A 26758-nucleotide genomic window follows, 5' to 3' on the forward strand; every position below is an offset into this window, starting at 1 on the left:
GCACGGGCCGCTGGGAATTGTAGTTCCCACTTGGGGGTTGGCCTGAGCGCGGCGTGGTCTCGGCCTTTCGGCGTCCTCACTAGGTCAGCTGCTCTGGTGGGTAGAAGAAAGCCGCTCCCATTTCCGGAAGAAAGGTCTCCTACAGAAAGGTGAGCCCTTGAGCATATTGACTTAGGTTATTAAGATGAAGTAAAAAATGTTTCCCGCTAACTTTATGAATGTTTTAGAAATAACGCATTTAAACAATGCAAAGCAATATCTTTTTTTTTTTTTTTTTTTTAAAGATTTTATTCATTTCAGAGAGAGAGCACAAGCAGGCAGAGCTGCAGGCAGAGGCAGAGGGAGAAGCAGGCTCCCCGCTGAGCAAGGAGCCCAATGCAGGCCTCGATCTTAGGACCCTGGGATAATGACCCAAGCCCAAGGCCGACAAACGACTGAGCCACCCAGGCCCCCCTAAGCCAATGTCTTTTTGAGAGGGTTTGGAAATTAATTTTTCATAGAATTACTAGGTCCAATATGTGGAAATAAACGAAGACCAACCAAATAAGAAAATCAAAGGCTATTTATTCAGAGCTTGGTATATAGCAAGGGGGGTCAGCTGCAGACACTTGAGTTTTGGCAGAGACTCAAAGGGAGGCAGGGAGTGGGGAAGCTTTATAGTGGGGGCGAAGGGACATTTCAGGTATGCGTTAATTCAAGGCTCTTTGCAACGGGAAAGCTGTAGTTGGGATAACTAGGAGTAGGGGCATTCTGTGTGATTGGTTAGGAGCGCATATTTGGCTTTCTCTGGTTGGTCCTAAATTGGAAGTGGCCACAAAATCTGGGGAAGCTGATATTTATTAATCAAGTCCTGGCCATTTGGGGCCAATTGTTACAGGGGTTACTAGAGACAATGGTCTGACTTCTGCAGGTCTGACTTCTGCAAATCTGACTTATAGCAGGCTGGCTTCCTGAGCTGTTTATTACAGATAAGGGGATTGGTTACCTGGGTTGGCTTCTTCAGGTTGTAGGTCACAGTTCTGTTTTGTTTTTGTTTTTGTTTTTACATAAACCCTACCTCCAACTTAGGGCTTGAACTCACAACCCTGAGTTGCATGTTCTACGAGCTGAGCCACCCAGCAGCCCTCAGAGTTCTGTTTTTATATATGGTCTGGCCACTGTTTGTATATTCAGTCTCTCAAATAGAACACCCAGGAATGCTAAAATCTAAATTAGAGGAATCTTGCAGAATCATGGAGAGCTTTACAAGTATAAAAGGAGCCTGTCTGATACTAATGTGCAAATCTGCCAATCAATCTTACCTGGTAAAGATACACCTCATTGCAAATGTGGACTGGGTGGGCAGTCTATAATCACAAAGATATCATGTCACTTAAAAACCATCATTTTCATGAATTTTATGTTTGCAGTAACAGTAGGAGAGCAGGAAGAGAATAGAGTCTCTAGTAAGTTATTATTAGCCTAATCTCGAAAATGATCATGGTCTTTCAGCTTCTGTGGGCAAAGTGGTCAAAATGAGCTCTGGACAGATCATACTTATTTGAATATTCCTTGAAATCTGGTTTCCTGCACAGATCTTAGTTGATTTTCATAATCCTTATGCATCTTGTTTTGGGTAGGGTGAGTTTTGTTACTGGGAAGGTCTTTAATAATAATGACAAGAGTGCTCTGGGGAGTGCTCTTTTCCAGAACCATATCCGTCTGGACTGTTTAATGGAGGTTTCTCAGTTTTCTCATTGCTACCTTTAGGAACTGACTTCTTTGGGATATTTGGGAGTCCCCTGTTTGAATTTCAGGACCACTAAGGAGGGCAACACCAGAAGGAGCTAAGATGTAAGGGGAGAAAGCACAGGAAGTTATGTTTTTTGAGTTCTTACTATCTGCTCGATTTATTTAACATTAGTTTTCTCATCAGGAAAAAGGGAATAATAATAGCTAGTGTTTATATAGCATTTGCTATGCTGTCAGGTACCCTTTTGAGAATTTATACTTCCACCTTCCACCTGTCAGAATGGCTAAAATAAAAAAGACGAGAAATAATAGGTGTTGGTGAGGATGTAGAGAAAAAAGAACCCTTGTGGACTGTTGGTGGAAATGTAAATTGGTGCAGCCACTGTGGAAAACAGTAAGGAGTTTCCTCAAAAAATTAAAATAGAAATACCATATGATTCAGTAATTCCACTACTGGGTATTTACCCAAAGAAAACGAAAGCACTGGGGCGCCTGGGTGGCTCAGTTGGTTAGGCGTCTGCCTTCAGCTTGGGTCATGATCTTGGGGTCCTGGGATTGAGCCCCATGTCAGGCTCCCTGCTCAGTGGGGATTCTGCTTCTCCCTCTCCTTCTGTGTTCTCTCTCTCGCTCTTTCTCAAACAAATAAAATCTTTTAAAAAATTTAAAAAAGAAAAGAAAAGCACTAATTAGAAAAGATATGTGCACCCCTATGTTTATTGTAGCATTATTTACAGTAGCAAAGATATCTAAGCAACCCAAATATCCACCAATAGATGAATGGGCAAAGATGTGATACACACACACACACACACACACACACACACACACACACACACACACACAATGGAATATTGCTTAGTCATAAAAGAGAATGGGATCTTGCCATTTGCAACAACATGAATGGACCTAGAGAGTATTATGCTAAGTGAAATAAGTGAGACAGAGACAGATACCTTATGATTTCACTCATGTAGAATCTAAGAAACAAAACAAAGAGACAAACAAAAAACCAGACTCTTAAATACAGAAAACAAAATGGTGGTTGCTGGAGGTGAGGTGGGTGGGGGGATGGGTGAAATAGATAAAGGGGATTAAGAAGTATTAACTTCCAGTTATAAAATAAGTAAGTCATGGAGATGAAAAGTACAGCATAGGGAATATATTCAATAAGATGGTAATAATACTGTTTGGTGACAGATGATGGCTATACTTACCATGGTAAGCACTGAGTAATGTATTGAATTGTTAAAAAAAAGAATTTATCAGGGGCGCCTGGGTGGCTCAGTCGTTAAGTGTCTGCCTTCGGCTCAGGTCATGATCCCAGGGTCCTGGGATCGAGCCCCGCATCGGGCTCCCTGCTCAGCGGGAAGCCTGCTTCTCTCTCTCCCACTTATCCTGCTTGTGTTCTCTCTCTGGCTATCTCTCTCTGTCAAATAAATAAATAAAAGCTTAAAAAAAAAAAAAAAGAATTTATCCGGAAACTTGGGTGGCTCAGTCCATTGAGTGTCTGACTCTTGATCTAAGCTTGGGTTTTGATCTCAGGGTTGTGAGTAAAAAAAATTTACCCCTCATAACCCTATATGAGTCCTATTTTGTAGATGGGGAAATATTCAGAGAATTTAAATACTTTGTCCAAGGTCACACCAGCCAGATAGCTCTCTGCATTTAACCCCTAAGCTACATGCTGTGTCTCTACAAGGGGTTGTCATGAGAATTAAATGAGATAAAGTGAGAGGTCCCTAGCACAGTTAACTCATAGGCCACTACTACAAGGTGTGAGAAAGCTGTCTAATTCTGTACAAATGCTCTGGTATAGAGGCTGTTATCCTAGATGCCACTGGGAGGCAGTATTGCCATTCAGTTGGTGTCCCCTTGAGCTTTCATCCACTTAGGTGCAAAACCCCTTTGTCCTTCAAGCCTTATACTATCTGCCATCCTCTTTATATTTACTGTATACATCTGCTATCATCCTTTTTGGGTAATCCATCAGTTCTAGGTCTTCCTAAGTTATTTGCAGACTTGGACACTTACGTCGTGGACTTCCCTTCCAGTTCAACTCCTGTTGTTATTCTGGATGTTTTTAGCATGTAAAAAATGATCTATGTGGCAGATAGATCCACAGATAGTTAATGAACATTTGTGTTGGACACTTAGGCTCTGGGGAGAAAAAAATTAATGACATGGTTTCTGTTTCCAAGAAAGTTATAACCTAGTAGGGGCAATAGACACAAATCAAAAAGTGAAAGGAAGTGTTCTAGATGCATTTATTTTTTTATTTTTAATTTTTAAAGATTTTATTTATTTATTAAAGATTTTATTTATTTATTTGACACAGAGAGACACAGCAAGAGAAGGAACAGAAGCAAGGGGAGTGAGAGAGGGAGAAGCAGGTTTCTTGCTGAGCAGGGAGCCCGATGCAGGGCTAGATGTGGGGCTCGATCCCAGGACCCTGGGATCATGACCTGAGCTGAAGGCAGACACTTAACGACTGAGCCACCCAGGGGCCCCTATAGATGCATTTATAACCAGCTGTCTATTGGCATCAATGTTTTCCGTTAAGACTTGGGTAAGATTGGTAAAGGAGCACAGACACAAAATTGTAAATGGCATGGCACTTTCTGGAAAGTGCCAGTAGTTCGTATGGACAGAGCTCAGACTTGAAGGAAAGGCCTGGTGAGAGATGGGGCTAAGAGGCAAGCCATGGCCAAAGCATTGGATGCCAAGCTAAGACGTGTGGAAATAAAAATTATTTGTCTTCCATTTTTATTCCTCTTTGATTAAAATTAAGATAAAATATTGATCATATCATTATTTGGTGAGATGTCTTGGGAGTAAATAATCTTGTTGAAACAAGTAATTTGAAAATTTGACATACTTCTGTGCTAGTTGTTTTCCTCTTTAATAAAGTAAGGAAGAGAAGATTAGAGAATATGTTCTGATGAATCAAGAGCATAATAAAGAGAGACTATCTAGGTGGGGCCAAGGTCATATTTAAGTTTAATTATGATAGGTTCTGTCTCTTGTTATCATGAACTACTGAAAAGTAATAAAGGGCACCTTCATAATTGTTTAAGGGCAAAGTTTTAGTTTAATCTCACAGGGATGGCAGATTCAAATGGGAACACATCAAACCTTGTTCTTCCACAGGAATTTGGATTGGTCGGAAGACAGTGGAGAGCCTTGGAAAGCTTTTAAGCGGGGGAGAGGCATAATCAGAGTTGTGTTTTATTTATTTATTTTTAAAGATTTCATTTATTTATTTGGGAGAGACAAAGAGTGTGAGAGGGAGCATGAATGGGGAGGATGGGCAGAGGGAGAGGGAGAAACAGGTTTCCCACTGAGCAGGGAGCCCGATGCAGGGCCTGATCCCAGGACCCCAGGACCGTGACCCGAGCCAAAGGCAGACACTTAACCAACTGAACCATCCAGGTGCCCCAAAATTGTGTTTTAGAAATAAATTCTGGAGCCCTGAGGAGGGCAGATAGGAGGGGAGAGAGCAACCAGAAGCAGAGCAATCCCCAGAAACTATTGCTGGAATCCAGGTGACAAATACTTGTGGCCTGAACTAAGGCAGTAAAGTGGAGATGGAGGGGATTGGGTGGACATAACTGACTTAAGAAGGTAGAGTTGGGGTGCCTGGGTGGCTCAGTCATTTAGCATCTGCCTTTGGCTCAGGTCATGATCCTAGGGTCCTGGGATCGAGCCCCGCATCGGGCTCCCTGCTCTGTGGGAAGCCTGCTTCTCCCTCTACCAGTCCCCCTGCTTGTGTTCCCTCTCTTGCTATGTCTCTCTCTGTCAAATAAATAAATAAAATCTTTAAAAAAAAAAAAAACGTAGAGTTAATATCGATTGGATATGGGGAATGAGGAAGTGGTCTAGGATGATTGCTCAGGTTTCAGGCTTGGGCAACTGGAGAGAAGGGGGTTGTCCGGCACCCAGCGGGCACTCATTACATTTGTTGAATGTTGAATAGATTTAGGGATAGGAAATAACATGAAAATGAGGAGGATCAGATTGCAATGAAGCGTCCTTATACAGTTTTGGAAAGTTTAGTTTGAGTTACTGCTGTGATACCCCCTAAGCACCCTATGCTTTTCTTTCATAGACCCCATCAGTATGTAATGATATATTTATTTGTGGGACTATATATTTAATGTCTGTTTTTCCTGCTAAGACTATAAGTTCTAAGATTTCAAATATCATGTCTACTTTACTCACCTCTCCTGTCTCCAGTAACTTGATAGGACCTAGCACGTAGTTGGGGGAATACATTATGGAATGGATGGGTGAATCCAGGTGGGAGATGTCCAGCAGGCACTTGGATCTGAGGAGCTAGATCTCAGGAGTGAACTGGACTGAAGACAGAGATTTGCAAGTCATTAGCACTCAGATCAGGGTTGAAGCCGGTGATGACTGAGGATATGTACAGTGAGAAGAGAAAAAAGGCCAGGAGGGAACTCCTAAAGATACTGACTTTAAAAACTGGGTAGAGGAAGGGGAGCCAGCAAAAGACAATGTGAATGAATAGGAATAGAAACAGGAAAAGATCTGGGAAGGGTGGTTTCATAAGAGCCAAGGGGGGAGAGTTGTGAAAGGGTGCTGATACCAATTCCAATGTGGGTGGAGGGTGCACATATCCAAACCAATTCTTCAGACACTAGCTGGGTATCCTGTAATTCAACACTATCTACCTGGAGCTAGCATCAGATTCCACAGGTTAAGGGTTCAATCACACAAGACTGCCCCACTTCAGATGCCGATCGCAAGCCCCAGCTTGTCACCTGTGCTTCTGACCAACTGGCTACAAATCAGAGGGTCCCACAAATCGCTCCTTGGGTTTGATTAATTTTCTTTTCTTTTTTAGATTTTGTTTATTTATTTGACAGAGAGACACACAGTGAGAGAAGGAACACAAGCAGGGGGAGTAGGAGAGGGAGAAGCAGGCTTCCCTCTGAGAAGGGAGCCCGATCCGGGACTCGATCCCAGGATCCTGGGATCATGACCCGAGCCGAAGGCAGCTGCTTAACGACTGAGCCAGCCAGGCGCCCCGGGTTTGATTAATTTTCTAGAGCTGCTCACAGACCTCAGGAAACCCCTTTACTCACTAGATTACCAATTTATTACAAAGGATATGACTCAACAGCCAGATGAAGAGATACATAAGGCAAGGTATGTGGGAATGGGCTTGGAGCTTCCATGCCCTCTTCAGATTCTACCTGAATTTAATCTACATGTGTTCACCAACCTGGAAGCTCTCTGAACCTTGCCCTTTTGGGTTTTATGGCAGCTTTATTACATAGGCACAATAGATTAAATCATTGACCATTGGTGATTAAACTATCTCTAGCCCCACTCTCTCCCGGAGGTCTGGGGGTGGGACTGAAAATTCCAACTTCTGTTCCTGGTTGGTTCCCCTGGCAGCCAATGAAGTGCTTTCCAAAAGTCACCTCATTAACATAAGCCCAATTGTGGTAGAAAGGTGCTTGTTAGAAATAGCAATACATCATTTTACCTTCATGGCTCTGGAGTGATTTCAGGGACTGAGGACAAAAGGCCAAACATTATTATAAGGAAAGATGCTCCCATTGCTTTTTTTTTTTTTTAAAGATTTTATTTATTTGTCAGAGAGGGAACACAAGCAGGGGGAGTGGGAGAGGGAGAAGCAGGCTCCCCGCTGAGCAAGGAGTCCGATGTGGGACTCGATCCCAGGACCCTGGGATCATGACCTGAGCTGAAGGCAGACGCTTAACTGACTGAGCCACCCAGGCATCCTTTCCATTGCTCTTTATCCCTTAGGAAATTCCAAGGGCTTTGGGAGCTGTGAGCCAGAAACATGGACAAAGACCAAACATATATGAAAAATAAATGATTGGTCATCTGAAAGACCAAATATATATTTCTTACAAATCACAATATTGCATACTGGTATATGCTACATTATGGATGAACCTTGAAAACATTATGCTGAACAAAAGGAGCCAGTCATAAAAGGCCACATATTGTGTGATTCCATTTATGTGAAATGTCCAGAATAGGCAAATCCGTAGATGTGGAAAGTAGATTAGTAGTTGCCTAGGGCTAGAGAAGGGAAAAATGGTGACTGCTAAGGAGTACAGGGTTTCTTATTGGGGTGAAGAAAGTGTTCTGAAATGAGATACCCTGTGAATATACTAAAACGCAATGAACTGTATACTTTGAAAGGGTTAATTATATGGTATGTGAACTGTGTCAATAAAGCTGTTATTAACACACACACACACCCCTGTACACATCCTGGCTGCAGGGCCCAAGACTAAGCAGTTGCAGCTCTTTGGCAAGGTGTCTGACTCCATGAAGGCTGAGATCCCAGGGTTGTGCAGCTGATCTCAGATTGGCAGTCTGTGTGGGCTTTGCTTAAATTAGCCGGCCTCCTTACTCCTCACTCCAGCAGGGGTTTTATATTTTAGTATTCCAACTTAAATCAGAGAATGGGGGCCGAAGGGCGTGGGAAATGCTCTGGTTGGCCAGGGCAGCTCTTTTCTTTCTGCTTTTTATTTCGGTTATAACCGATCCGGTTCTCCAGTTGAGCAAGGATGGATGACACTGGTGAGAACTGTGAGCTTGGCCCGAGGGTGTGGAGTGGCCCCTGCTCTTACCACAAGGCTCTTACCACAAGACGGAGATGTTGTGCAAGCAGTGCAGAAGGTGGAGGGGGTGCGGCTATGGGGAGAGGCTGGGGCTGCTGACCTGTGCGGATTCACGAAGTCCTCGCAAGTCTCCGGGACTGGACTCTTCCCTGAGCCGGTGGTGGTGGTGGTGTGTGTGTGTGTGTGTGTGTGTGTGTGTGTGTGTGTGTGTGTGTGTTGGGTTGAGGACTGGGAGGAGATAAGGTCTGTGTGGAGAGAGGTCTTAATAATGATTTTTTAGTTTCTCAAAAGATCTTTCAACTTTGATTCCTGAAAAAAATTTTATCACCATTGTTTTTTCTGCTTTTTAAATCTGCACTCCTTTGGAGTTCGGGAAAATATTGTTTAAAAGTTGGGGGTGATTTTATCCTTGCAAATAAGATCCCCTGGGTATGCCCTATAAATTGAGATTCTTGACAGTGGGGAAAATCAGCTCTCATAGTTCATGCTGGTAGCTGTGGGGTAAGTTTGTGAAACTGTGGGTAAGCAAAAGGAGGCTTCTCTAATTAGGTCATGAGAATTGTGTTGCTGAAGCTTGGTAGTCTAGTTTGGGTCCTGCCCTAACCAGACCCCCGCTAATACCACCCCCTCTCCCATGGCCAGCAAGCTCTTTGCAGTGGGAGTGGTGAAAAAATTTTTTCTTTCTTTCTTCTTTTTTTTTTTAACTTGGCCACTAAACACAGTTTAATAGTCCCATTATTCCTTCCCACTTGTTAAATTTCTAATTCTATGGAGAACAGAGAAGTAAAATTCCAAAAGCAGTTAAACAAGAAGTGTTTGAAATCTGACATATATTCCCAAACAAGAATTCCTCAGGTAACATTTTTCCTTTCTCTTTGTGGAATCCTATATACTGATATGAAGTGTGTTACAACAAAAAAAATGCCTGGTGGTGCCTGGGTGGCTCAGACGTTGGGCATCTGCCTTTGGCTTAGGTCATGATCCCAGGGTCCTGGGATTGAGCCCCACATCGGGCTCCCTGCTCGGTGGGAAGCCTGCTTCTCTCTCTCCCACTCCCCCTGCTTGTGTTCCGTCTCTCGCTGTCTCTTTCTCTGTCAAATAAATAAATAAAATCTTAAAAAAAATGCCTGTACAATGCATCAGTTGCTAGAGTATTTGCTTATTTTTTCCCACTTGGCAGAGGTGAAGTCAGTTGTTGGAATGAGGCTGAGATTGGAGAATCTGTTAAGTTTTATTCTTGGACAGATGCAGCATCTTCAAAAAGAGTTTGAGGTAACCTAAAGTAAAAGACACGTGTACATTAAGGATAATAAAATGCAATTTGAGGGCTTGCTTTGGCAGCACATATACTAAAATTGGAATGATAGAGAAGATTAGCATGGCCCCTGCTCAAGGATGACATGTAAATTCATGAAGCGTTCCATATTTAAAAAAATAAGTAAATAAAATGCAAATGGAGTACAAAAAGAAATAGAAAATCAAAGTGATAGAAGAGCGAAGAAGAAAAAAATGCTGTCTACAAAGGCTAAGAGAATTATTCTGATTGAACATTAAATTTGGCTTTGAACTTCTAAGATAATATGAAGAACTAGGTAATTTAAAAATAATCAGTAGCAGGGCGCCTGGGTGGCTCACTCGGTTTAGCGTCTGCCTTCAGCTCAGGTCATGATCCCAGGGTCCTGGGATAGAGCCCCACATTGGGCTCCCTGCTCATCGGGGAGCCTGCTTCTCCCTCTCCCTCTGCACCCCTGCTCCTGTTCTCTTGCTTGCTCAATCTCAAATAAATAAATAAAATCTTAAAAAAAAATAACCAGTAGCATACTCTTTACTTAGAAAAGACAAAATCTCAAAAAAAGAAAAAGAAAGGACAAGTACTCTTCTGGTACTAAATGCATGGCAGTATGTATTTAGGTATTTATTTATTTATTTATTGAAAAAGATTTTATTTATTCATTTGAGACAGATACAGAGAAAGAGAGCATGAGCCGGGGGAGAGGCAGAGGAGAGGGAGAAGCAGACTTGCCGTTGAGCTGGGAGCCCTATGTGGGGCTCGATCCCAGGACCTGGAGATCATGACCTGAGCCAAAGGCAAATGCTTAACCAGCTGAGCCACCCACGCACCCCAATGACAGGATTTATTGTATGGGGTTTTGCACAGTGTACGGATACATGTTGTTCTTGATAAGAATTTCATAAGCAAATGCAGAGGTGATTTTCTTCAGACTTTTTTCTTTTTTTATCAAAGAAGTATTTTTATTTTTCTAATTTGAGTCAAAAACATGCAGATCATAAGTGGATGGTTCAATGAATTTTCACAAAGTTAATACTTACATTACAGCCACACAGGTCAAGAAAAGAACTTTACCAGCACCCCAGACAACCCTCTAAATACCTCCCTCCATCTTTGACCCCACCCACCTCCCCAAGGGTAACCATGAATCTGATTGGTAGCAACGTAGATTAGTTTTGCCTATTTGTAACTGTGTGTAGGTGGAATCTACACAAAGTTCTTTTGTGTCACAATATTATGTTTGTAAGATTCATACATCTAATTGTACGTAGCTATAGTTCATTTTTGTCACTGTATAGCGTTACATTGTGTGAACATATTTCAACTTATTTATTTATTCAACTGTTGTTGCATATTTGGGTTGTTTTCAGCTTTTGGCTATTACAGATGATAATGCTGCTACGAACACATCTTATGATGCACATGTGCGCATATTTTGTTTTTGTTATTATGCACTTAAAAGTGGAATCAATTAGTATAGGGAAGGTGGATCTTTATCTTTGGTAGATAAGGACAAACCATTTTTCAAATTGATTGAATCAATTAACTCTTTCAATGGAAATGCTTGATTGTTCCATATTTTTGCCAGCACTTGACATTGTTAACTTTTTTTCAGTTAAAACATTATGGTGGGTGCATCTGATTATGATAAGTGACTATTGACTTGGGTACCACCTAGTCTGTATGTCCAAAATGACAACAGAGAATGTTGTGGTGGATCAGTCCATGAATCCATGTGCTGATTATGTGTGTGTGTGTGTATGTATATATATATATTTTTTAATTAATTTATTTGAGAGAGAGAGCGTGTGAGCACGAGAAGGGGGAGGGGCAGAGGGAGAGGGAGAAGCAGGCTCCCACTGAGCAAGGAGCCTGATACAGGGGTCGATCCCAGGACCCTGAGATCATGACCCAAGCCGAAGACAGACACTTAACCGACTGATCCACCCAGCTGCCCCCCATGTGCTGATTATAGACTCACTCTTAGGATCAGTGACTAGACTGATAGGAGTCTGTAGACAAACCCAGGTCTGAAGATTTGAAAGGAGGGAATACAGGCCTTATTTTGCCATGCACTATATTGCAGAGAGCTAGGTCCTCTGCTTGAGACTGAAGAAAGTCAGGGTGAATTAGCATTGACCAGTATGGTGATAAAGAGCTGGTAGAAATGATGAAGGATGTTGCAACACATGGAGTTTGACATCTGAATGCACCAAATAGTTTGAGTTCTCATGGTGTAATTTCCTTCTGTTAAAGCCTGGAGGAAGAGGTAGGGCTCATAGAGAAAGACCTAGAATGGCACTGATAAAACAACAACAACCAAAATAATGCTAATAATATCTAATAATTTTATAGTGTTTTATGTGTGTTAACTCATTTAACTTTCTCAACAAATCACGGAGATGTCCTTTTCCCATTTTGAAGATGAGCACCCAGGTACGGAGAGGTTAATTCACTTACCCAAGGCCATACAACAAGTAAATGGCAAATAAAGCCTGAATTTGAACCCAGGTAATCTGGCCTCAGAATCCAGGTTCAGGACTTTATGCTAGCCACAAAATTAGGGTTGGGGGCATTGGAACTCATGCAGAGAGATTCTTGGAAAGGAGGAAAAGGAAAAGTAGGCAGGAATTAGCCAGGTGGTCTCACTGGTATCAACTAACAGGCTCCCAAAAAAGTGTTCTGACAAACGGAATACATTCTGCACTCTTGCTGAAGGGGAAAATCGCGGAAGCCTGAAACATCTCCAGGTTTGGATGTGAGAGTCTTCAGCACACAACAAGTACAATGGCTGGGTGGGGAAGCCCAGTTTAGCAGAGAGCCTAACACTGAGGATTGCCAGTCTTCCCTCCTCATACCTGTGTCAGGTCTTTATGATTGCTCTACTGAGGGATAGATGACGAGTATCACGGCTAGTTTCTTTTGGGTTTCCTGGTTGTAGAGAAACCAATTAGGGGCAGCAGTTGATATATTATGATATATCATAATATATATATGATTATATTAAATCATATTATATATGATTTAAATTTCTAATACCCATGCCAGTGGCTAGGGACCCTGTATTTGCCCCAGATTCCGAGACAACCAACGAGGTCAATTCATGGGGCTCCAGAGGGGCCCTGTCACTGAAACCTGGGCTGGAGGGTGGGATCTGGAGACTGATAGTGGGGAGGGAGGAACAAAGGAGGGACACCCTAGTGGGTTCTTAGGTGGAGATTAAACCATCTTTACTTCCTCTTGGACCCCCTGGACATGTCCCACTTCCCTACACCCTTTTATACCTTTGTTTCCTCTTCCCCTAGCTTCTCCCTTTTTTCCTCATGCTTACATTGCCCCATCCACAAATATGAATAATAACCTTCCCTGGGAGAAGAGCTCACTCTAAATGGGGAGAGGAGGAAGGAAATCTCAGGCTGGGAAATGGCCAGATGACCTCTGTAGTTCATGTAGACAGTCTCGGGACCAAGTCTCCAAGACAGGATGGGCCAATGACTGCACTGCTGGTAAAGAAAAGGCTCTGTAGGTGTTTCCTACAGAGTCATGTTTGGACTCAAGCATCTCCAGCCCAAGGGGGTAGCTCAGTGAAGACACTTACTAAGCAGAACCCAGCCCTCAGTATTGCTCATCTCCCTGAGACTTCTCCAAGGCTTTCCCTTTTCTCCTTCCCAGTCTCCTTCAGGTTGTTCCCCATCCTTGCCAACACTTATTTTTTCTTGTCATTTTGGCTCCTATGTATATGTTGACTATGTATGTGGGTTTGTTTCTGGGCTCTTGATTCTGTTCCCTTGGTCTATGTTTGTGTGTTTATGCCAGTAACATATCCCTTTGATTACTATAGCTTTGTAGTATAGTTTGAAATCAGGAAATGTGATGCCTCCAGCTTTGTTCTTCTTTCTCAGTATTAAATTGGCTATTTAGGGTCTCTTGGGCTTCCCTAAGAGTGTTAGGATTGTTTTTTCTACTTCTGTGAAAAATGCCATTGGAATTTTGATAGGGATTGCATTTGATCTATAGATGGCTTTGGGTAGTATAGACATTTCAACAAGATGAATTCTTTTTTTAAAACATTTATTGATTTAAGTAATCTCTACTCCCAATGTGGGACTTGAACTCCTGACCCGGAGACCAAGAGTTGCATGCTGTTCCGACTGAGCCCCAACAATATTAATTCTTCTGATCCACGAACATGGGATCTTTCCATTTATTTGTGTATTCTACTATTTCTTTCATCAAAGTCTTAATAGTTTTCATTGTACAGATCTTTCATCTCTTTGGTTAAATTTATTCCGAAGTATTTTGTTGTTTTTGATGCTATTGTAAATGGGTTTGCTTTCTTTATTTCTTTTTCAGGTAGTTCATTATTAGTGTATTGAAATGCAACTGATTTTTGTAGGTTGATTTTTTTTTTTTTTATGCTGCAGTTTTACTGAATTTGTTTATTAGTTCCAGCGGTTTCTTGGTGGAGTCTAGGACTTACTTTCTTTCTTTTTTTTTTTTCCCCTTAGCCCCAAACCCACCCCTAGGATTTTCTGTGTATGTTGAACCATCCTTGCATCGCAGGTATTTGAAACTGGATATCATCCTAGGACTCCCCCATCTGATCACTGGGTCCTAGGGCATCTGCCTCTTATATATTTCTAATTGCTCCCTTCCTCCTCATACCCACTGCATGGTCAACTCTTTCATCTCCTGCATGTCTTTGTTCAGATGTTGCTTTCTTAGTGAGGCCTACTCTGACAACTATATTTAATACTGTAAACTGTCCTCACTCCAGGCCTCTTGATCCCCCTTATTCTGCTCTTTTTCTTTTTTCCAAAGTGCATATCCTCTTCTAACATATTTATTATGTCTATTGTTTATTTTACTTTTTCAAAAGCTTTATTGAGATATAATTCACATATACAATTCACACATTTAAAGTTTACAATTCAGTCACTCTTAATATATTCACAGAGTTGTGTGACCATCACCAAAATCAATTTTAGAATATTTTTATTACCCTAAAAAGAATTCTCTTACTCTTTAGCAGTCACCTCCCATTTCCCCCCAGCTCCTTCAGCCCAACCTTAGGTAACTCCTCACCTACTCTTTGTCTCTATAGATTTACCTATTCTGGAAATATCTTATAAATCGACTCATACAATATGTGGTCTTTTGCAACTTACTTCTTTCACTGAGCATAATGTTTTCAAGGTGCCAAAGCAACTGCACCATTTTACATTTTCACCAGCAGTGAATGAGGGGTGAGCCCCTAATGCAGTGCCTGACACATAGTGGGTGCTCAATAAATGTTTATTAAATGTATGGATGAGAAAATGTAGGACACAATCTACGTTGTTTAGCATGCCATCTGAGGGCTTTCCTGATCAGGTCCCTACCTATTTTTCCAGCATCATCTTTTGCTGCTCCACGGCCTCTAGCCTTACAGACCTCTCTGCCTTCTCACACAGCCTGTTCCTGCTGCCTGAGGTATACTTCTTGTCCTTCTGCTTAGGGTGCTGAGCTTCTGTTCGCTTCCAGCACTACCTCTGCCCTTACACCTTTGGTGTAACAGGTGCTTTCTCTGCTGTCCTCTCCGCATTTTCTTAATAATTTATTTCTATTTCTATATCCCCTACTAGTTCTGTGAGCTTCTTAAGGATTAGCACTGTTCTACTCATTTTTGTATCCTCTGCACTTACCCAGGGCTTGGCACAGAGTTGGTATTTAATAAATGTCTGTTTCAGCGAACAAGTAGAGGAAATAGCAAGAGCAAAACCCCAGAGGGAGAAATACACTGGCAGGTTTGAGAAACAGTGTGTTTTTCAACTTGACTGTGTTAAAAAACAAAACTCAACTGAGTACATTTGAGGATCTAATTGACTCTGTTAAATGATTCATGAATTGGGCAGTATCCCATCTAGCAAGGAGAGGGGAGCTGCACTGAGCTTGGAAAAAGAAAGGTTTTTAAAGGCACAGAGAGGGCATTAAAAAAAAAAAAAAGAAATTTATTAGCAAGGAATGCATTCTTTAGGCAAGGTTGCCCTCGTAAGGGAGAAAGGGGTCTATGGGGGATTATCTCCTAGTGTTGACCAGGACATTCCATTTTGTCTGGTTAAAGGTTACATTCCTGGGGAGGTTGACACTGCAGTTAGCTTAGGTATTAAATCATGGTTTACTGACACGGGGCCTTAACATAAGTGACTCCATTTGGGGCCTGTGGTTTTCTTTTTAACATATCCCCTTTTTGATCAGACCCGCAGTTTCAGTGAGAGATGTGATAAAAAAATTATTTTTGAGATGTCATAAAAATATAAGGCATCAGTTCCACGCTCAGCTACTATTCTGTAGTTTTTGCAGCTGTTAAAAAGCAAAATTCAACAAGTAAATTTGAAGATCTAATTGGCTTTATCAAATGATTCATGAATCAGGCATCATCCCATCTAGCAAGTAGAGGGGAGCTCAGAGGAGCTGTACAAAATGGAAAGTTTTTATAGGAAGGAGGGTGGGGCAAGAAAGTTATTAGCAAAAGAAACGGATTATTCTAGGCAAGGTTGCTTTCCCTCAAGGGGAAGTGTAGGGGGTCTTACCATGAAGATCATCCCATCTTCCTTTGGAGGGTGGAGAGGGCCCATGTGGCAGACTTATAGGTGCCGATCAGAAAATTCCTGATTAAGACTATTTTTCTGGGGGAGGTTGAAACTGCAGTTAAATTAGGTATTAAGCCCTGGTGTGGGGCCTTGACCTAAATGACACCATTTGGGGCTGTTGTTTTCTTTTTTTTTTTTTTTTAAAGATTTTATTTATTTATTTGAGAGAGAGAATGAGAGATAGAGAGCACGAGAGGGAAGAGGGTCAGAGGGAGAAGCAGACCCCCCGCTGAGCAGGGAGCCCGATGCGGGACTCGATCCTGGGACTCCAGGATCATGACCTGAGCCGAAGGCAGTCGCTTAACCAACTGAGCCACCCAGGCGCCCTGTTGTTTTCTTTTTAACACAACTTTGTTGATCCTTTGTTTGGTATTCACAGGTCATGAATTTTTTTGCTTAATCTCTGAGATATCCACAAGTTACAGCTTCAGGTTCACAATTTTTGAGTTGGTCATCCTCTTTGTTCTTTTTCTGATGTTCCAGTCTTAGGGAGATCATTTGATTGGTGGTTAGTGACTGTGAACATGCATGTAAAACTCTTGAGAGAATATGACACACCAGGGAAATTATTATGATTATTATAAGGAAGATAATTCCCAGTGTTTGAAGTGTACTTCCAAGCCATGGTCACCAAGACCCAAACCAGTCAAAATCAAATAAGTCAAACAAAGACCTTAAATAAATAAAATGTTTAAAAAAAAATCTACAGACAGTTAATATGGATGAGAACTAACCAACTGCTGATTATCAAATAAAGGTATAAAACTGCCACACACCCACACAACACACACACACATACACCCCACACACACACATCTGTATGGTTTGGAGAGTAACTGAGTGTGAGTGAAGAGTGAGGAGGATGGAGGAGCCAAAGACTGGGCAAGGCTTTGCAGCCCCATGCAGGGCAGAGTGGTCAGGTTCAGTCTTGGAGTCTTGGCTTATTATACTTGCTTCTATGTGTCTTTGTGGAGTTAGATACTTTCTAACTATCTACGGAGAAGGAAAAAGCCTGTAGAAACACTTATTATATATTATAATTACAACCTTCAGGAAAAACAAAAATAATGCAGGGAATACAGCTGTGACACATAATTGTAGTCAGTCAGTTGGGTGCAGTGGCATCGTTTTTCCGATTGTGCTAAAACCAAACAGGCTCTTCTAGAAGTGATTATTGTTTATTCATACTGGACCAAAGCCCTGAAGTAGGTGCTGTGTCACTTATAAAGATGAATCACTCACAGAACTGCACCAGGGGTACCAGTCCAGTTGGAGAGATGAGTTATGTGGGAGAGGTATGAATAGATGTTATGGGAGAGCAGATCTATTGATGATTCAGAGAAAGCTTTATATGGAGGAGGTGTGAATTGCTGAGGCTTGCAGGACAAGGGAGTATTTGACATGCAGAGATGAGCATCCAGGGCATTTAGGGCAAAGGGCATGGTAAGAGTATAGACCTGGAGCATGGAAAGAGCAGAGCACAACTAAATGGAGAGCAGCAGGCTCTTTGGTTTGGGCATAGGTTGTGTGAGTGGGAAGAAGGGGAGGTAAGTTTGAGGCCTAATCATGGAGGGCCCTGTACACCCAACTAAAGTTTTAGATTATTTTTAGTAGGTTCAGGGCTTTTCAGGTAGTAACATCAGCAGAGCTGTGCTTTGGGAAAATTAAGCAGACAGCACCATGTGGATGAGAGGGGAAGGGACTGACCCTGTGGGTATAGTGAGAAGGCTTCTATGATAGGCCAAGGAAGAGGCACTGAGTGTTGAAGGCTTGAACAATGGATGTGGCCATAGGGATGAAGAGGAGGGGACAGGTGCTCAGACACAACAGAGCCTGACTCTACAGCCTCATCTCCTCAAAGAATGCATGCGGCCAGGAAGAGGAAGTGTCAGGAGTGTTAAGACTAAAATGTAATACAAATAGAAATAGGGAATACTAGAGGTGAAGCACCTTTAGGAGAGAAGATGATGAGTTCTGTCTTGGGTATATTGAGTATCTGGCTAAACATCTGGCTGGAGAGTACTTCAGGAAATTAGGAATACGGGACAGAGCCTCAGAAAATGGTCAGGTTGGAGATATAGATCTGGGCCGTAGGAGGGGATGAGATTGCCAAGGAGAGCATGAGGAGCAGGCAGGGAAGGATTCTGGGACAGAACATTGGGGAATCTTTGCATTTAGGGTGTAGGAAGGAGAGGAAGAGCAAATGAGGAGGAAGGGAAGGGGCACTGTGATGGAAGCAGGAGAACCAGGAGAGTGGCGTATCTCGGAAGTCAAGGGAGGAATGTGTTCCTAGAGTTGGGTGGTCAAGATGGAGCAGGTGATGGCTTCTGACTGTGCGCGCAGGGAGCTCAGGTGGGAAAAGTAGTCCAGGGCCAGACCATGGGAAGTCTTCTAGGAGAGAGTATGGTGTGGTGATTTGATCCTGTCTCTACTACTCACTCTCTGTTTGACTTTGGACAATTCCCTTCATTTTTGCCTTAATTTGTGCCCCAGGGTCCTCATCTGAAAAGTAGGCATAATGATTGCACGTACCTCATGAGGTTGTGTGTGTGTGTTGTTTTGAACAGTGACTGGCACAAGGTAAGTTCTAAGTTACTGTTCACTATTTTTTTTTTTTAAGATTTTATTTATTTATTTGACAGAGAGAGACACAGCGAGAGAGGGGACACAAGCAGGGGGAGTGGGAGAGGGAGAAGCAGGCTTCCAGCAGAGCAGGGAGCCTGATGCGGGGCTCGATCCCAGGACGCTGGGATCATGACCTGAGCCAAAGGCAGACGCTGAACGACTGAGCCACCCAGGTGCCCTACTGTTCACTATTATAATTATGTGCCAAGCTGAAGAGTTTTGACTTTATCTGTGGGTGACAGGGAGCCATGGACAGGCTCCAACAAGGGCATGGCATGGTCTGAAAGCAATCTCCTCCTTCAACCAAGACCCAGTTGGAATTCGAGAACCAGATAAAATTACTAGAAAAAAGGAAGTGCTAACTATTGCAGTGATATCTGAGAAGGAGGAGAGATAAAAGGCCTTGGGGATTGTCTGCTTGGTCCCTGGTGAGCTCTGAGTTTCCGGAGAGGGATGAGAACGGGAGGTGGAGTACAAGGGGTTGGGGAACGCATGGGCGGTGAGACACTAGGGGACCTGTGTATACGCTCTTTGAATATTTTGACCACATGGGGTAAGAGAGGATGGTCATTTAAAGGGTGGCAGGGTAGCATGGTTTCAGGGAGGAGGAAAGACAAAAGAGGGAGCCCAGAGGACAGGCAGACAATATAGAGACATTTAGAGCAGGAATGGGGGGATGTGGCAGCCCCTGAAATGAGAGGCAAAACGTGGGTATGAATTAAGACTGTGCAGGCCATTGGTTTGGAAGGGAGGAGGATGAGGTTGAGCTGATCTGTATTTTGGCAGGGAGGCAAGAGGTGAGCTCATCTGTGGAAGGAGAGCCCGATGAACATGAGGTTGGGAAATTGAGAAGGTTGGAGAGGATTTGGAACGGGTGTTATTGGGAACACACACACACACACACACACACACACACACACACACACGAGGGAAGGGTCAGATGGAGGCAAACAGAAAGTCTGCCTTGTATCAATAAAGTCCAGCCGAGACGGGGTATCACTTGTTGGTGTTGTGGCCTCTCTCCAGTGCCATTTGGCAGCTGGCAATGAGAGAATGTGGATGGGATGCCAATAAAATGCCCCTCAAGTGGCTGGCCGTGGGACCTACACTGAATAAGGAGGTAAACGAAGCCATAAGAGGACTGTAATAATAGACTGAGCAAAGGGAGGGCATCGGGGGAGGAAAGAGACAGGGAGAGGTGTGGGAAAGAGGGGAAAGAGCCCTAAAGATACGAAGGGCCTGTAGTCAGAGGGCAGTTTCAGCTTTCAAGATCTTCATGGGAGAACAGCTTCAAATGATGGTGAAGACCAAGGGTGGCGAGGCTCAGGCCTGAAGTAAATAGTAGATCTTAATTTATGCATTGCGATTGTGAAGGTGTTTTCTGAGTTCAACTTCAAAACTCCTTAAAGGAAATTAACCAGGCAGTATCCTGTGGATGAGAAGGAAAGAGACTGACAATATAGTGTGAGAAAGCTAAGTTCTCATTACCATGGCAGGAAGTCAGTTGAAAATGTCTAGAACCAATAAATCAAGAAATAGTAGTATAAATATATAAATCTCCGTTCTGACACGGAGCCAAGAGCCAACAAAGAATTCTTGAGACATCTTTGGTGCAAAAAGGTGGTTTTATTAAAGCATGGGGACAGGACCCCGGGGGCAGAAAGAGCTGCATTGGGGTTGTGAGGGGTGGTAGTTTATATGCTTTCAAGTTGGGAGGGGATTAGGGATAGTGTAAGTCTCTAAGGAATTTTGGAAGCAAGGTTTCCAGGAACTTGAGGGGGCTAGTTACTGTTGGGAAAAGGTCATTTATTGCTGTCTAGTCAAACCTTAGTCATGACACCCTTCAGATGTTTATCAGTGGGTCATAGGCTTGGGGGATGATTGCCAACATGTATCTTGGGGAGTAGAGATAAATGAAGTTTCCAAAGGAATTTTTATATGTTAAAGTAGACTTACAGGGTCCTGGGGGTCAGGCCAAGATTGCCTTTTGCCCTTGGGAAAGTGTCAACATCGAGGCAGCTGAGTCCCTAGAGGAACGTCACTTTGTTTCAAGGACTTGTCAATGGGCGGTAAGTAGTAAGGAAATTTAATAATTTTTCTTCTGCCTTTGTTTCCCACATCAACACTCTCTACCAGGAGATAGCATCAGATCCACAGGTGAAAGGTTCAGTCCTACAAGACTGCCCCCCACTCCCCCGCCCCGGCCCCTACTGCAGATGCCAGCTACCAGCCCAGGTTATCACCCGTACTTCTGACTGACTGGCTACACATTGGAAGTTCCAATGATCCCCTTTTTGGGTTCTATTAATTTGCTAGAGGCCCTCACAGAACTCACAGAACAAACTGAAGGTCACCAGAGGGGAGGTGGGTAGGGGGTGGGTGAAATAGGTGATGGAGATTAAGAGCACATTTATCATGAGGAGCCCTGAGTAATGTATAGAATTGTCGAATCGCTATATTGTACACCTGAAACGAATGTAACACTATGTGTTAACTCTACTGGAATTAAAAAAAAAAAACTCACAGAAATATTTTATGTGCTAGATTACTGTAGGTTTATTATAAAAGGATATAACTCAGGAACAGCTGATGGAAGAGATGGAAGAGATGCGTAGGGCAAGGTGTGGGGAAGGGATGCAGAGCCTGCATGCCCTCTCCAAGCATGTGGCTGTCCCCGAATCTCCATGTGTTCACCAACCCTGAAGCTCTCTGAACCCTGTTCTTCTGTTTTTTTTTTTTATGGCAGCTTCATTATGTAGGCATGATTGATTTAAATCATTGGCCATTGGTGATTGGACTCAATCTCCAGCCCCTCTCCCGGTCCCAGAGGTAGAGGAGTGGGTGGGACTCATTCCAACCCTCTGACCACATTGTTGGTTCCCTCATCCTTAGATGTGGCCCCAAGGTAACCTCATTAACATAATAATACAGCTTTGTTCTCCTCACTTAGGAAATTCTAAGTGTTTTAAGCATTGTGCCAGAAATGGACAAAGACCATATATATTTTTTTTATTATAAATCACAGCGTCACAACACTTCATTCCCCTGTAGCTACTGTGTTCTTTCTTCTCCTTCCACACACTCCTTTGAAATGAGTCTCTACTTGGCTCTACTTCCTGCCCTCCAGTCCATCCATCAGCCCACTGCAGGCTGGCTTCTTTACTCTTAACTCCCTTAGAGTCTAGTGTAGATAACTAGTAACCCGCTAGTATTCAGTGGATCTCCGTGTTGCAGAGTTGATCCTCCATTAAGCCCCTCTCCCCTTGGCTTCCTTTGGCTTTATTTCTACTACTTCTCTGGCTCATTCTTCCTGTTACTCTTTTCTCCCTTTGTTCCCCCCACCCCCACCAGGATATTTTCATGTAATTTATCTATCTTATCTATCTAACCACACAGCAGCGGCTGTGTGCCATTCACCGCACCAGGTGCAGATGAATAGATGATACGTAGCCTGGGCTCGCAAGGGCTTTACAATCTAAAAGTGCAAGGAAGCAGTGTAGCAAGTTAGTGGGCGTCATGATACACTCAAGCGCAGGCTGCAGTGGGGATGCCAGGGAGGGAGTGGTCTATTTTATTAGCCCAGGGGTCGGGTTAAGAGGGGTCAGGAAGGGCGCCGGGGTGGCTCAGTTGGTTAAAAGACTGCCTTCGGCTCAGGTCATGATCCTGGAGTCCCAGGATCGAGTCCCGCGTCGGGTTCCCTGCTCAGCGGGGAGTCTGCTTCTCCCTCTGACCTTCTTCCCTCTCGTGCTCTCTGTCTCTCATTCTCTCTTTCTCAAATAAATAAATAAAATCTTTAAAAAAAAAAAAAAAGAGCGGTCAAGAAAGTCTTCTGCCTGGACCACTCTTCCCCTGCTTTGCCCTGAGCTATACTTCATCTCTCAGTGCTCATCTATAAAATAATGTGGCAGTCGTGGAAATGTGTTGCTCAGATGTTTTTTCAAGACAGTCAGCTTTGAGGAGTGCCGTTGACTCACAGCCTCCATCTGTTGCCTTTGGATCTGCGATGGCCTGTATACTGAGGCACGCCTCTCCTGGGCACCCCCAGCCAGTGACCGAGCATGGCGGCAGCAATGGAGCCCAGCCAGTTCTGCCCAGTGTGGGATTCTACTGGGGAGTCTCTGCTCAAGGGCCCCCCACTGGCCTGGCTGACACTTTCTCAGGGTCCTGCACTTGAAGGAGCTTCCTCTCAAATCCTCTTTCTCCTTTCAGAGGTGTCAGATTTGCATTACCACCTACTCCTGTACTCTCCCCTTTGTCCTCTCATGGTATTGTCCCCACCGAATCACTTGCATGCCTAAATGTTTTGGCATTTGCAGTCAAATGCTCTGCCACTGAGCTATACTCCCTAAATGTTTTGGCATTTGAACCTAACACAGGGATATGACAGGACCTGCCGTACAGTGCTGTTGTGAGAATTCAGTGAGTTAATATATGTGAAATGCTTAGAAAAGGGCCTGGTAGATAGCAAGTGTTATGCTATTGTTGTTGTTAGCTATTGTTATTACTATTTTGTTATCCTTTAGATCTCAACTTCTATTTTACTCTCTCTAGAAACCTCAGATCTCTCTAGAGCGCTCCCAGCAGCATCTTGTCCTTGATTCTATTCCATCGCTTCGTTTTCTTGTTGGCCTTCACACTTAGATGGTGAATTCAGTGAATAATGGAACCTTGTTGGGCTTACTGTTGTTTATCCGTGCCGAACATTGTGTCTGGCTCATAGTAGGTATTGAATTGATGTTTGTTGAATGAAAATGATGATTCAGTGGAGTATTAACAGATGAGCGTTATTTGCCAAATGGATGAGGGCTGGGAAAGAAGGAATGTTGAGAGAATTGTGTACTGGGGCATGAAAAGCCTGTGGGATACTGAAAGCTGCTAGTTATGATTGAAGAGTGGGGTGCAAGAGAGATGTGGCAAAAAAGAAGCCTAAGGAGTAAGTCAAGGGCCAGAGCACTGGGATGGCCTGAATGCCAAGCCAAAGAGTTTGAATGGCCTAGATTCACCTCATTCAGGTGTCATGGTTCAGGTCTTATGCTGTCTTAGTGGGCTCACACCCATCTTTGATGGTGTTTTATGTCCTTATGAATCATGTGTTACTTCACCCAGCACTATAGATTGCCCCCAAATGGTGGCTGTTTCTCTAGAACTGCATGAAGAGATGTAAGCATCTCTGAGCACTCATTTCAACAACGCATCTGATTGGTTTTTATTTGCAAACTGCTTTGGCTGCAATATCTCACCCAAACAGTTGGGTCTCTTAACCGATCTCTCTTTTTTTTTTAAGATTTCATTTATTTATTTGAGAGAGAGAATGAGAGACAGAGCACGAGAGGGAAGAGGGTCAGTGGGAGAAGCAGACCCCCCGCTGAGCAGGGAGCCCGATGTGGGACTCAATCCCGGGACTCCAGGATCATGACCTGAGCCGAAGGCAGTTGCTTAACCAACTGAGCCACCCAGGCGCCCTCTTAACCGATCTCTTTGCCTTCCTCACCGCCCTGTTAAATATACCTTCCACTCCCACTGTGAGACAGATCTCTCTAAAGCTAAATCTGCTTATTTTACTCCTCAATTTAGTACCTCCCAATAATAGCACACTCTGGTTGCCTACAGGATAATGTCCAGATTCCTTAGTGTGGCCCACAAGGAACATCCTGGTCTGAGCCTTCACGGCCTCTGGATGCTCTGTCCTGCACCATGTTCAACTGCTTGTAGGCATCAGGAGGTTATGCTGCTCACCACTTCTTTCATATACACACTGTTGCTACCTGGGATGTTCTTCATCCGGGTCTACTTTTTGGACTCTTAGCTATCTTACAGGAAGTAGTTCCAAAATCGGTGCTTCTGTGAAGCCGTTTCTAACTTTGTCGGCGGTGGGTCCTACTCCTTTGCAGCCTCACTAGACTCTGTGTATGCTGTTACGGCACCCACCACACTGCATGGCACTTGTCTTGTTACCCCCGATCCCCTCTCTGGATGGCGGCTCTGTGAGTATTGGTGACTATGGAGTCCCCAGCCCTGGGTGCAATGCCTGGCACATAGTATATACGCAGTAGATAACTGGTTAAAGAGAAAAGGACAGAAGGAAATGAAAGCTGTTCTCTTTCTTTTGAAGGGGAAGGAGGTCCCCTCACCATGTGGCTGTCCGTGGTGGCCCTCGTGGGCCTCTACTACCTCCTGCGCTGGTACTGGGAGAGGCAGGTGGTGAGCCACCTCCAGGACAAGTACGTCTTCATCACGGGCTGCGACTCGGGCTTCGGGAAGCTGCTGGCCAGGCAGCTGGACCTGCGAGGCTTGAGGGTCCTGGCCGCGTGTCTGACGGAGGAGGGGGCCCAGCAGCTGAGAGGCCAGACGTCAGACAGGCTGGAGACGGTGATCCTGGACGTCACCAAGACAGAGAGCATCTCCGCGGCCACCCAGTGGGTGAAGGAGCGTGTGGGGGACAGAGGTAAGGAGAAGTAGTTTCTCCTTTCATTCATTCAACTTCATGGGCATGAAGTTGTTAAAGTTTTCTCTCTATATGTAAACTCTCAAAAGCACGGCCTAAAAGGCTGTCTTTTTCACTTGAAGGATAGTCCTGATCCTTGGTGGTGTTTCATTTCCTTAACAAGGTTTACCTTGAAGAATGAGCCAAATAGATTTGAAGCTATTATCCCACTTTTGCCAGTGGAGTATTTATAACCATAGTTCTTTTATGCTTAAAGAATTTTCAAGGTATTCTTTTTTTTTTCTTTTAAAGATTTTGTTTATTTGACAGAGAGGGACACGGCGAGAGAGGGAACACAAGCAGGGGGAATGGGAGAGGGAGAAGCAGGCTCCCCGCCCAGCAGGGAGCCCGATGCCGGGTTCCATCCCAGGACCCTGGGATCATGACCTGGAGCTAAAGGCAGACGCTTAACAACTGAGCCACCCAGGCGCCCCGAATTTTCATCGTATTTTTAAGAAACTAATTCTTCTCCCCTTGGCTACCATTTAAAAGTCATTCCTGGGCACCTGTGTGGCTCCGTTGGTTAAGCGTCTGCCTTCGGCTCAGGTCATGATCCCAGGGTCCTGGGATCGAGTCCCATGTCTGGTTCCTTGCCTGGCGGGGGAGCCTGCTTCTCCCTCTGCCTGCCGTCCCCCCCGCTTATGTGCTCTCTCTCTCATTCTCTGACAAATAAATAAATAAAATCTTTAAAAAGAATAAAGTTATATTTAGCATACATATTTCATATTATATGTCTTATAATTCTAGTATCTAATGTCTTTGTGAGTCTTTTTCTGCTATTGATTCTGCTGGTTCTTGCATTTGGTGTTTTGTTTCCTTCTGTATTCTGATTTATGACAGTGAACTGCCTTGACCACCTTGAACTTAATTCTTGGCTTGAGATTTTTGGACCATCCAGATAGTGGGAATTTGGCCGTAAACTCTCATGAGGGATGGCTTGTGGTTATGATTCCTCAGGGTTGATAGGGTTGATTCTTGCTGCTTCTCCACAACACCAAAGTTCAAGGTGGACAGTTTTACTCTCAGTCCTTTGGAAGGACTTTCTATCTCACCCTTATACTGATAAGCATAGCCATTAAAGATCCCAGTTTAATGAAAAAAGTATTTTTTTTTATTAGAATCCCTACCTTAGGTGGGCCCTGGACTTCATATCTTATTATGAATTTTTTTGAGGCTATAAATACTGAAATTCAAGTTCACACTGGTTGGTAAATTCCCTCAAATCAAAAACTGGCATCAGTGTTCTCTTTACTGTCTCTGGATTCCTGCCTTAGTTTTTGCCCTGACCTTTCTATACTTTCTTGTTAACTGATATATATAAGAACATTAAAAAAATATATTTTGTCTAACATTTTTAGTTGTCAGCAGG

At 43.5% G+C, this 26758-nt stretch overlaps 2 protein-coding genes and 1 non-coding gene across 3 annotated transcripts in view; 2 read left to right on the plus strand and 1 right to left on the minus strand.

Moving 5' to 3' along the window:
* Nucleotides 1–26758, minus strand: part of ATP5F1B (ATP synthase F1 subunit beta) — a 151397-nt gene that overhangs the window by 104835 nt on the left and 19804 nt on the right. The gene's annotated exons all lie outside the window — the stretch shown is intronic.
* LOC118537190 (17-beta-hydroxysteroid dehydrogenase type 6-like) overlaps nt 4–26758 on the plus strand; it is a 34471-nt gene continuing 7716 nt past the window's right edge. Inside the window, exons 1-2 of the mRNA XM_036094586.2 lie at nt 4–149; nt 25018–25350. Coding sequence (XP_035950479.1) covers nt 25038–25350 — 313 coding nt within the window. The 5' untranslated portion in view covers nt 4–149; nt 25018–25037. The remainder of the gene's footprint in view (nt 150–25017; nt 25351–26758) is intronic.
* Nucleotides 9687–9787, plus strand: LOC118537206 (U6 spliceosomal RNA). The gene has a single exon (XR_004917999.1). It is a non-coding gene; the product is annotated as a U6 spliceosomal RNA (small nuclear RNA).

Source organism: Halichoerus grypus, chromosome 6 (assembly GCF_964656455.1).
Source record: "Halichoerus grypus chromosome 6, mHalGry1.hap1.1, whole genome shotgun sequence".
NCBI classification, from domain to species: domain Eukaryota; kingdom Metazoa; phylum Chordata; class Mammalia; order Carnivora; family Phocidae; genus Halichoerus; species Halichoerus grypus.